This window comes from Miniopterus natalensis, chromosome 1 (genome assembly GCF_054644295.1).
Source record: "Miniopterus natalensis isolate mMinNat1 chromosome 1, mMinNat1.hap1, whole genome shotgun sequence".
NCBI lineage: Eukaryota > Metazoa > Chordata > Mammalia > Chiroptera > Miniopteridae > Miniopterus > Miniopterus natalensis.
In genome coordinates this window covers 83,205,205-83,217,675 of record NC_142081.1, presented here as the reverse complement: position 1 = coordinate 83,217,675, position 12,471 = coordinate 83,205,205, and the positions used below count along the sequence as shown (strand labels likewise).

The following is a 12,471-nucleotide window of genomic DNA, read 5'->3' as shown; positions in this document are numbered from 1 at the left end:
TTGTACATTAAAAATTGTGTATTCATCACCACTATCTACTCTAGAACATTTTTATCACCCCAAGAGGAAACTCCGTACATATTAGCAGTTGTTCCCTCATCTTGTTCCTCCACGTCATCCCCACCCCAGGCCATGGTGACTGCTAATCCTGTCTCTATGGTTTGCCATTTCTGGACATTCAACATAAATGAAATCATATAATGAGTTTTATCTTGTGACAGGCTCCTTTAACTTAGTATGTTTTCAAGGTTCATCCATGTTGTAGTATGTATCAGTAACTCATTCATTTTTATTGTCAAATAACAGTTCATTCTATGTATATACTACATTCATTTATCAATTCATCAGTTGATGGACACTAAGGATGTTTCTATTTTTTGGCCAGTATGAATAACACTACTATGAATATTCACATAAGAGTTTTTGTGTGAATATGTTTTCATCTTTTCTTGGGTTTATACCAAGGACTGGAATTGCTGGATCATATGCTAACTCTGTATTGAACTTTTTTCAGAACTGCACAACTGCTTTTCTAAAGTGACTTCATTTTACATCCTACCAATGAGGTGAGGGTCCAAATTTCTCAACATCTTTGTCAACACTTGTTATTGTCTTTCTTATTTTGAACATCCTATTGGGTGTGAAATGGTTTTGATTTGCACTTCACTAATGACTATGTTGAACATCTTTTCTTGTGTTTATTGGTCATCTGTATATATCATCTTGGGAGAAATATCTCTTCAAATCATTTATTCATTTAAAAATATTTGTTTTACATAAGGAACTCTCCTTATACATCTACATATTCTTTATGAGATACATGCTTTTCAAATATCTCCTCCCATTCTATAGGTTGTCACCTGCCTTTCTTGATGATGTCCTTTGACACACTGAGATTTTAATTTTGAAGTCCAAATTATCTTTGTTGTTGTGTTTTTGGAATTCCAAGAAACCATTCCCTAATCCAGTTGTGAAGATTTACTCCTATGTTTCTTCCACGAATTTTATAGTTTTAGCTCTTAAAATTAGATCTCTGATAATTTTATGTTAATTTTTGCACATGGTATGAGGTAAAAGTCCAAATTCATTCTTTTGCTTGTGAATACATTCCTTTTTATCTTATTATTTACTTTATTTACTTTGGATCTCTTGCGTTTGAGATGAAAGCTTAATTTTCCAATTTCCAAACTTACTGCTTTTCTAATATATATACACAGGGTGTCCCCCAAAAATATATACACACTTTGAATATTAATTACAATGTGTTAAATCTGAAAAGAAACATCAATTGAGCTATCAGCTGTTAAAGTGTGTGTGTGTGTGTGTGTGTTTTGGGGGGGGGACACTCTGTATTTAAAGCCATACATTTCTCTCTAAGCATTACTTTAGTTACATCCCATAATTTTTGCTATGTCCTATTTTCATTTATCATGAAAAGTATGTTCTAATTTCTATTTCAGTTTTTCTTTGACTCTTGCATTATTTAGAAATGCACTGCTTAATTTATAATCTTTTGGGATTTTCTGGACTGCTTTATGGTCCGGCATATGGTCAGTCTATCTTGGTAAGTGTCCCACACACACATGAAAATAAGACATATCTACAGTTGTTTAGGGTAGATTAGATCAAGCCAAGGTCCCAGTCATGCCCCTTATGTGAGTAAAGATACTTCCACAGTCTCTTAGCTGAGCCTCCAGATTGAGAAACTGACAAGCCCATCCTCACAGCGCTCTGTTCAAACTCCTGAGCCACATAACTTGTAAAATGATTGTTTTATGCCATGAAGTTTGGGGATGGTTTGTTATTGCAACAATAGTAAGAAGAAAATGCTATTTTTTAGGCGCAATGTCTATAAGAAAATCTATGCTTTTTCATAATCCTTACGGATTTAGGACCAGAGTTAAGAGAATTAATTCTAGAACAATATATTTCATATACATTTAAAAGTAGTCAAATTAACCAAAAAATTAGGCACTTTACAGCTGTAATTCTAATAGCTAGTATCACACTCTCAAACATAATGTTATCAAAAGTTATACATAAAATCTTGTGCCACTATTTCCTATTATAAAATCTACTTAATTATTATAATTGCTAATGTTTATATAACTAAAGCATAAATAATATCCAAACAGAGATTCACGGAGGAAATACATATTCAACTATACTGTTGAAGGAAGTTCAGTCCTGAAATTCTTAAGAGGTACTAAACAACTGTCTACCTTGAAAGTGATGGAAAGAAAGTATTCTGGCCATTCAATTTTCAAAATGCTAGGCAACAGATCTATCATAATAAAGTAAATCTCTCTCTAAAATAAACAGGATAAGGCTTCTATATTTTTGTCCACTGGTCCAGACAGCTGCTACTCAGATTCTAGAGCTTCTAGCTAAGTGAGTTACACAGCTCTTAGGTAACTATAAGGTTTGCTTTCCTTTTCAAGGTGGTATATGAGTCCACTAGGCATTTGTTCTATGCTGCGCTCTCAGGGTTACTGGAGAGAAACATTTAAAAGAATTTATTTATTCTGAGACACTACTGTAAAAAAAAAAAAAAAAAAATGCAAGGGTACATTTAAAGAAAAGAAGTGTTTATTTAGGTCATCCACTAGGATTGTAATAAATAATGCAATATAGTAATGTAATAACAGATGTTTTCATGCATTTATCATACTTATAAATTTACAAAAAAACCTGGCTTACTGGGCTGTTGGGACAAATATAGAAGAGTGTATTTGGCAATACAGTGAAAGTTAACAGTGTTAAGACTATTAAACAGATTCGCTTTACTATCTTTTTAAAAATACATTCTCTATATATCTGTGAATAAATGGTAATGTTCCCTTATAGTTTCTATTTTTTATAAACATGCCAGAGCTAAGCCAATTGTGAAAAGATCTAAGTTGATAATTTGTTATTTATTAGTATTTCTAATGGGAAACAGATTTTTAAAAAGAAATAAAAAGTAACTCTTCTGCATTTAAATGTGATGGCTGATATATTGCAAGCCAGAATCATTTAAACAATAAAATATGCCTGAATGAAATAAAATCCCAAAATAGAAGTTTATAAATAGTAACTTTGATACTCAATATACAAATGCTATAGTATTAAACAATGTTTGTAATTTGATAAATGACCAATTATCTGACTGCAAAAGTGGTGAACTTTGATTAAAGCTTAATTTTGCTAGTAAATTTCACACAGAGTTAAAATAGGGTAAACTTTAACATAAATAATTTAAACATATCTTAAACACTGAAAATGTGTTCTTGTGTTATTTACAATTAGTCAGTGATACCAGTGTATAGCCAATTGCCAGTCTTGCATCTCTCTTTCAACATCTGCTATTACCATCTTCTTTTTAAATACTTATGCAAATCAGTTTAGTGAAGGAGAGCGATCTGTGGTCCAGAGTAATTCGATGTATGGCCATTTGGTTTGAAGACAGCGTTTAATAGGAGTGTCATCTGTTTGTAGCATGGGATCTTCAAAACCCATAATAACTGCAGTCCCTTCTACATACATTACCTGTTGAACAAAATAAAGCCACCATGATAAAACAAATTTTATAAAGCAAATTTTTATAAAGGATACAAAATTTTTCATAGGCTAGCAAGTAAGGCACTGTATATTGTTTCATATGAAACTTTACATCAAATTTTATTATGACAGAGATTATGACCAAGAATATCTATTTACTGATTAATGTGAAAATAAATTTGGAAACAGGATGGAGATACAAATTTAACTGCTAGGTGACCAGCTGACTTTTAGATTATAAGTTTAAGATAAGAAAAAGCATTTAAAAATCTGAAAGCACATTGTTTCTGATAAAAGAAAAATCATTCTTCAAATAACATATACCACTTGGAAGAAATTATTTATATAACAATTTATACAGTTCCTACTGTTTTAATATTGAGGCACTCAGATGGTCATGCTGCCTCACAAAATGAAAAGCTACAATAGAAATATAGCTATATATTCTAAAGATTTAATTTTCTCCTTTCAATTTAAGTAATAAATTTCCAAAGCTAAAAGCCATTTGGAGTTTGCCAATGCAATTTGCTATTTATTGTATTAAATATTTCTGAAATGCTTCTCATGACTGTACTTTGTACTACATGAAAACTCATAGAGAAAAAATTTAAGATATCAGGACAGAAACAAAATCAAAGAGAAAGGTTGTTATATAAAACTAACCAGGTATTTTTATATGCAGTGGAAATTATCAAATAAAATGTAAATTGGCAGGTAGGTATCAGAAAAAATATTTATTCTGATTAATTTACAGTAAAAGTCTTTTAGAAGTATCTATGAAATACTCAAATCCTAACTTATTATAAGGGCTCACTGTGTACGGTAAGCCATTTAGTCATTAATTTCTTTTTGTCCAAGAGAAATTCTGATTGTATAATTTAAAAGAGATATAGACTGCTTTCTTCCAAAGTACATATACCTATTTTCACACATTCAGTGGCTGATACACATGACTGAAATTACATTTTTCCAATATAAAAGTCATAAGCTATTTGACTAAGGAACCAAAAGAAATCACGTCATTACCCTTCAATGGGAGTTTCCTTAAAAAACACATTAAATATAGGAACAGAGTATGTTATATTAGTAGATCAGATCACTGGGTTTCATGAATCTACTCCTTTTTTGGGAAGCTCTAAAGACATACTTTAAAGTGAAATACATTCTTTCATCTTTATTTTAGTTAATGTATTAGTTTGTTTCTAGTTTTGATGAAATAAATTTACTTTAAAACTACAACTCATGTTTTTCAACTCCAACAAGTAAAACTTCCTTTTCTGAAAAGTTGTCTACAAAGAATACAACTCAAGTTACTATAATCAGCTGCATGAAAAATCATGGAGAAAAAATTCAAAAGGATGTCAGGACAGAAACAAAAATCAAAGAGAGAGGCTGATATATAAAACTAACTGGGTACTTTATATGCAGTGGCAATGATCACGTCAAATATAAACTGGCAGGTGAGCATCAGAAAAACTTTTAATTCTGATTCCAGCAGAGCTGCTTGGGCAAAGCACTGTGACCTACCTCTGCGGCCTGAGCCAGCCTGCGCCGGCTGCTGGATCATGCTCCCTCCCACGTGGCCAGCTTTCTCCCTTTGTTTCCTCAGATATTTTAAATAGTATCTTACTAGGTAGTCTACCATATTTCTAGCTCCTAAGTAACTTCATAACATTATACCTCTGCAACTTAATGACATACATGCTTTGCTCTATAGTTCTTATATACTATTGTCAACTTATGGTTCATCTTTGATTTCTGATCTTTTTGTTAGTATGTCAGACGCTTGCCATGAGCATGATATGAAAACTTACTATATACAGGTAGCGTGATCAAGGACAGGATTGGGAATCAGGAACTCAGTTCCAATCCCTGCTCTGCCAGTGACTTCCTGTGTGACTCTGGGTGAGTCACTTAATCTCCCTGTCTCAGATGCCTCATCTGTAAAATATGGATAATATTTGACTGACCTACCTTGTAGGGACTGTGTAGGTGAGTAATTAGTGACTCTAAATTACCTCCTATCACAAGGCTACGTAAAATTTCAAAATCTAGATGAAGCACTCATTAACACATATCAGGAAATAGCATCCAAGTTTTCTTCTTATCAAATTTATATTATTTTGCTATGTATATATCAATAAATTATCTTCCTGTGAAATGATCTTTAGATCTAATTTAATAAAATGTCTAACTTATATTTTGTTAGGAATATAAATCTCAGCTTTAGATTTGCTCTAACTAGCAATGTATTTAGTGTACATTACAATCTATTTTCTGTAGCCACCATCAATTTAGATAATTATGAAACCAGCATGATTGTTTCAAATGAAAAACGTGTTAGGCATTACTCCTTCTAATATTAGCTATATATATCTACTGTGATTGCTACCTGAATAAATGCAAACGTAATAGATATACCATATATGTAGACAAAACTAATATTTAATCAAAAAGGGTGTATCAGTGAGACCAACTCTGGGATTAAACCAGGTGAGTACAGGGGAAGTAAGTTACCTTGGTGCCTTTGTCAATGATTCATTCACAAAGCAGCAAAGCACAGTGCGCAAGAGTGCAGGCTCTGAGGTAGGCTACCTAAGTTTGTCCCAGCTCTACCATTTCCTGCCTGCTTGACCTTAGCAAGTTGCTTACCTCTCTGTGCTTCAGTTTCCTCTTCTGTAAAATGGGGGTATACAGACCATATTTATTTCATAGGGTGAAGGAAAACTTCAGATAAAACAAAGTACTTAATACAGTTTCAGATAAATGCTCAATAAGTGCTAACTATTATGGTTATTAATTTAAATCCTTTAACAATATTTTTCTCAGTCAAAAATCTATTATCCCTTTCTTCGCTTGAATGGATCAGTAACTTTCACTGGACTAAACTATAATGTTGATATAGTAACATCCACATAGCTAAGGGTAACAACATGCATACAGATGTAGTTATTTTGTCACAGTGAAACTATTACTCTAAAATTCCAATAAAGATCTCAGAGTATCATATACTGGTTAAGTCAAAATATGACCAGTTCTAAGATATGTTGTAATAGTAAAGAGACTCTTGGAATAATATCCTTAGGTAGCAATTTTGTGAGAATCAAACATTGTCATACATTCATATATTTACTTTATCAACCGAGGTGAAGACAAATCACTATGTGAATGAATTATCATACCTTTTCGTTATAATTTGACTGCTTCAGTCCATTGTAGTGGTAGACAGTAAACGACTCGGGACCACTGGAGCCCTATTAGAAATAAAGTACCATTAAAACTTTAAATTATACCTTTATATCAGGCAATTTCTAACTAACAATTGAAAGTAAAATACAAGTTTCTTAAATCCTCATCCTTTGATCAGGGAATCCTTTGATAAAGCAAGAAACTTAGACTTATGCAGTTAACTACCAGAAAGTCCAAAAGCTGAAATAGTTGCTTCTTAGGAGGAGGCAGGAAAGTGGAGAAGTGTTGGTTTTTGTTAGCTCTTCTGGACTGCTCCATTTGATGTTTTTAGCTATGTGCATGTGTTACTGGAACATTTTTTTAAAAGAACATGGCTCTAAAATACAAAAATATTTCCTAAAATCTCTGATTTTTTTTCTGGTTGTATATAATTTGTTTCTCTCAATAAGTATGAAAGAACAGGAATATTACTTTTACTGAGACCACAAACATATATGCACCAATACTTCCAATTTGGTCCCCAGTATTGAATTAGGGGTTTCCATCCCCAAAATATCATTTGAGTATTGTGAACTTTTAAGTAGTGAAAATAGCATTGTGAGAAATGAAAACATAATTAGTGGTTAGAGACTTAAACAACATTCAATAAAGAAAGGCTATTGTATAAATCTTTATACTAAACTTTCAGAAAAACTGATCAAGTTATTCCTACTGTCTTAACCTTGGTTCTTGGCTGAAGACCAAGTTCAACTCTTAACCTAGCACTCAAGGCCATTAATGGTCTGGCCTCACTGAAGGTGCCCGGCTCCAATGATTTCCTTCCGGGCCTGTGGATGTCTTCCTGTGCCTACCCCTTGTCTTCCTGGCCACATCTGATTGATACAAGGATGGGAATGTGACTTAACTAGGCCAGCATCCCTCCTTAGGATTTTTTTCCAATTGGAACTAAGGAAAGAGAGCTGCTGACAACTGAAAGAAACAGGCTGAGAGAATGTAACTACTCTGGAGACAGGAAGGATACAAGATGGAGGGACTGCCCCAGAGGATCCTAGTGCTGCCTCTGACGCTTCTTCAAATCCTCTGAGGCACTCCTTCCAATTCGTATCTGTCCCTCCCACTTAAGTCAATTCAGGCTGGGGCTCTGTGATTTGCAACCAAGACTCCTACAATGCAGGACCTAATCTACCTTTTTAGTCTTATCTGCAACTACTCACCTTTCTGAACTCTTGTCTTAGGTGAACATATTACTCATTTTCCCATGAAGACCTTTTGTTGTTGGCTCTGCATATTTATGATAGCTCTTACCCCTCTCTCAAATGCCTTTCTCTCTCCTCTCATTTTCAAGACCTGGTTCAAGCCTTGCTTTTTCTGTAAACTTTTTCTTGAACACACTAGTTGGGTTGTTTATGATTTGGGACCTTTTTAACAACAATTTTCTCAAAAATTAACCTGGAAATGAATCATATACTACTTTGTATCATCTCTTCAGTGGTTATTTTAAAAGATAATTCAAATTTTCAATTTTTAAACCTTTCATTGTTTTCCCAACTAAAACCCAAGCTCTTACAACTTTTTTGTACCCTACTCAAAATGCTTCATAACAAACAGAAAAATCAACAACTTATTGTATAAAGGTGTCAATGTAATTAGTTACTTAGATAAATAACTTGGCTGTTGCTTTTCAGAGTTTAACTTACAATATAAATATTTACTGTGGTTGAATACAATTTATATTCTCTAGTTCTAGTAATTTAAAACTGGCATAAAATACTGAAATAGCAAAAAGTAGTTTAATACAATAGGAAAGTGCTTAGTCTCTAGGGTCAGATGACCTACATTGAACTTTGAATCAGCCACTTACTAGCTGTATAACCTTAAGCAATTTCTTAAGTTCTCTAATCTTAAGTTTCCTCATTGCCAAAATGGGGGAAAAAATAGTCCCTAATTTATGAGGCACATGGTGCATAGTACGTGCATAATGGTAGCTGCTACTCTTACTGTAAACAAATTGTCTTGAAATGCTTATGAATATTTCAAGTTTGGTGCCCGCCTCTGCCTCATAGCAAAGAAACGTTCGTCCATAGCACCTGGTTTAAGTATTTGTAAAGATTACTGAAGTTAAATATTTTCCTGGCTGTCCTTCTGACTCTACTTTTGCAACTTTACTTAATGTACTCCTTCCCGGTTGATTAAATGTCTATAGAGTGTCACTACAGTGGTCTGTTAGGTAGAAAGCAGCCTAAATGAAGGGTAGAGTCATTTTACACTTTTTGACTACAGAGAAAGAGGACATCAGTGGTATGAGCTACGATCAGAAAAGTTCTGTGACACTGAGAGGTCTGAGCTCTTACAGGGTGCAAATAGGCAAGAACGACAGGTCCAGTGGGTCTCAAACTTCGGCACCATCACACCAGAATCCCCTGGAGGGCTTGTTCACATCCACTGCTGGGCCACACCAGCAAAGCTTCTGCTTCATTAGGTCTGGGGAGGACCTGAGAATTTGCATTTCTAACAAGTTCTTAGAGACCACATTCTGAGAACCCATTGCTCTACAGGGAACCAAGAGCAGAATCACATGCTTTGGTTGAGGAAAGAGCATGAACTACACAGGGGCAATGAGATAAGTCAGGTATGCTGAGTTTCTTCAGAAGAATAATAGCAGGAAATAAGCAAGCAGCAAGGCATGAACTTGGAGAGAACAAACAGAATAGCCAAATGGAAAAGTCTGTCGTCTGTAAAAGAGAAGGGGCCCAGAATTCTCTTTAATTACCTCAAGGAATACTAAAATTAAAAAACTGATTTCTTGAACTATTAAACTCTTAGAATAATTATAAGCAGTATCATGTAATTAACTAAATATAATTATAGTTGGTAACTATCTCACTTTGTTTACATTTCCTGACCATTTTCCAAAGTTTCCCAAAATTAAACTAAACACAAACGTTATTTCCTTATATCAATAACAATTATAAGAAATCAGTGTTTCTCTAAAATGTTCTGACAGCAGCCTTGAAATAAATTAAAAGTAAAATTAATACTATTGTCTCAAAAAAGTTTAAAATGCTAAAATTAAACATTTATTAAGATAGAAAAACACAGTATTAGATTCCAAAAAAGAACTTTTTAAAAAAAAACCTAGCAGTTGGAGTATGAACAAATATGATGTCACAATCCTAGAGTCTTGCTAACAATATCAGAAAAAAAGAATCTATTTTTTCATGAGGCATTTACCAAAAATTTAAAAAGTCTAATAGCCATACTGTGATATCCTTAGTTACTTTCTGAATTTTCCCTCACTTTCTTTACTCAAAGTAACCATAACAGATAGATACCAGTTTAGAAAATATGGGTTCAATTTTCAATTACCAAGATTAAATGTTAATAATATTGTCTACTGGTAAAGATAATTTATATATGAGACATCGAATTAACAATTATGTCTTGAAATTTATTAATTTTATCTTGACATTTTCTTTCTGTCACTATGTTACCTTTCTTTTTTAAAAATTTAAATTTATTGGAGTAACACTGGTTAATTAAGGTTATATAGGTTTCAAGTGTACATTTCCTATGATACATGATCTGTATATTGCATTGTGTGCTCACCACCCAGTCAGATCATCTTCCGTCACCACATATTTGGCCCCCTTTACGCTTTACTAGCCCCCAAAACCCCTTCCCTCTGGTAACCAGCATACTGTTGTCTGTGTTTATGAGCTTCGGTTTTATATCCTACATATGAGTGAAATCATATGGTTCTTAGCTTTTTTTCTGACTTATTTCATTTAGCATGATATTCTCAAAGTCCATCCAAGTTGTCGCAAATGGCAGCATTTCACCTTTTCTTATGGCTGAGTAGTATCCCACAGTATGTATGTCCCACATCCTCTTTATTCAATCATCTATCGAAAGACACTTTGTTTCCATGTTTTGGCCACTGTGAACAATGCTGCAATGAACACAGGGATGCATATATCTTTGGAAAAAATGTTTTCAATTTTTTTGGATAGATACCCAGAAGAGGGGTTGCTGGATCATATGGTAGCTCTATCTTCATTTTTTGAAGAAACCCCATACTGTTTTCCAAAGTGTCTGTACCAGTCTGCATTCCCACCAGCAGTGAATGAGGGTTCCTTTTCTCCACCACCTCTCCAACACTTATTTCCTGTCCTGTTGATAACAGCCATTCTAGCAAGTGTGAGGTGGTCTCTCATTGTAGTTTTGAATTGCCTTTCCGTTAATAGCTAGTGAAGTTGAGCATCTTTTCAGGGTATCTGTTGGCCATTTGTAAGTCTTCTTGGTCCTCTGCCCATTTTTAAATTGAATTACTTGTTTGTTTGGTGTTAAGTTGTATGAGTTCTTTATAAATTTTGGATATTTTTCTACTTGACAATACCTTTCTTTTTTAATAGAGGTGGGATAGAAATAGGCATTTCTATTAAAACGATGAACTTTAATTTAAACTATGCTAATATCAGGTAAAATGACCACAATGCACCTAGCTAAACAATCTGGTTTATAGCAAGTCCTCCACTTAAATGAGGAAATTCAAGAGTATTGAGATTAGTATAGATTCTTATTCATTGAGCTGCTATCAGAGCCCAATGGAAGACATATCCCAACATGAAACACCACAGCAACACTCAAACCTTTTTCTTTTTGACTCACCTAAAATTCTCCTGAAACTTAGGTGAAACTTAGGTTCACTAGTAGGTGCTCTCACTACATATAGGCTCCTTTACCTTCTTTCTAGTATTTAGAAAGTTCTAAAAAGATACATACCAATCTACTGACACGAGTCATCTCAGAGAAGGAAAATCAGGGTAGGAGTGGATAAAGAGAGTTTTTCTCTTTTTACTTCCATACTTCTGAATTTTATCTTTTCTTTTTAAAAACAGTATCATTACGTGTACATATACACTATCTTCCACCACTCCTCTATCTCAAAGTTCTGTATTATTATACTGGAACATATATACCTTTCAATCCTCTCTGTATGGCAAAGTATTTATGTAATACTGCTTTTTTAGTCTCATATCTACATGTCAGAAGATTTTAAATGCATAAGAAAAGTGCTAAAACAATCACAGATGATTACCCCAATAGGACAAAACAATACATTTCTTCAATCATGTTACCTGATCAGGAAAAAATTCTTGAAGAAATGGACCCAATAGTATGATTCCTAATCCTTCTGGATCTAATTTATTCTTCATGAGATTTATACTGTGGGGAGAAAAAAATAAAACAGTGGGTACCAAAGGAAAAAAAGCTTATTTTTCTTCTTTCATGATTAAATTACTGGTACTCTAGCACTTTGACTGCCAAAAATCTTAAGAACTGTTCTTTTTAGCCTCTTAATGACAAATACACAGGAATGACATCTGATTTGCCAAAACTTGGTTATTTTTAAACCAGAGTAATCTGTTACTATTTAGAATTTAAATTATGACGATGACTTTGGAATATCGTTCCTTATTAGGTAAAGTAATTTAAAAACTTAGGCTTATAAACACAGGCTTATAACCCCCCAAAGGCAAATTCTCTTTGCTTCATAGGTATGCCTAAATTTAACAATCAAATGAGGCATTTAACTTAAAAATGTTTATTTTAAGCTCAAGGAGAAAAAAAAATAGGGTCAAAAGGAAGCGGTGCATCAGATAATCAAAAACATCTCCTAAAAAGCTTAGTTTCCAGAACCAAATGAGGTGGAGGCTTAAAATTCTTAGGCAATGTAACTTG

The 12,471-nt window shown here is 33.5% G+C and overlaps 1 protein-coding gene across 2 annotated transcripts in view; it reads right to left on the bottom strand.

The window, feature by feature from the left end:
• Window positions 1-2,571: 2,571 nt before the first annotated feature.
• MINDY3 (MINDY lysine 48 deubiquitinase 3) overlaps window positions 2,572-12,471 on the bottom strand; it is a 106,161-nt gene continuing 96,261 nt past the window's right edge. For both annotated transcript variants that reach the window (XM_016203932.2, XM_016203933.2), the window contains 3 exons: window positions 11,868-11,955; window positions 6,723-6,794; window positions 2,572-3,528 (listed from right to left, as the gene is read on the bottom strand). In XM_016203932.2, the coding sequence (XP_016059418.1) occupies window positions 3,379-3,528; window positions 6,723-6,794; window positions 11,868-11,955 (310 nt within the window). In that variant the 3' untranslated portion in view covers window positions 2,572-3,378. The remainder of the gene's footprint in view (window positions 3,529-6,722; window positions 6,795-11,867; window positions 11,956-12,471) is intronic.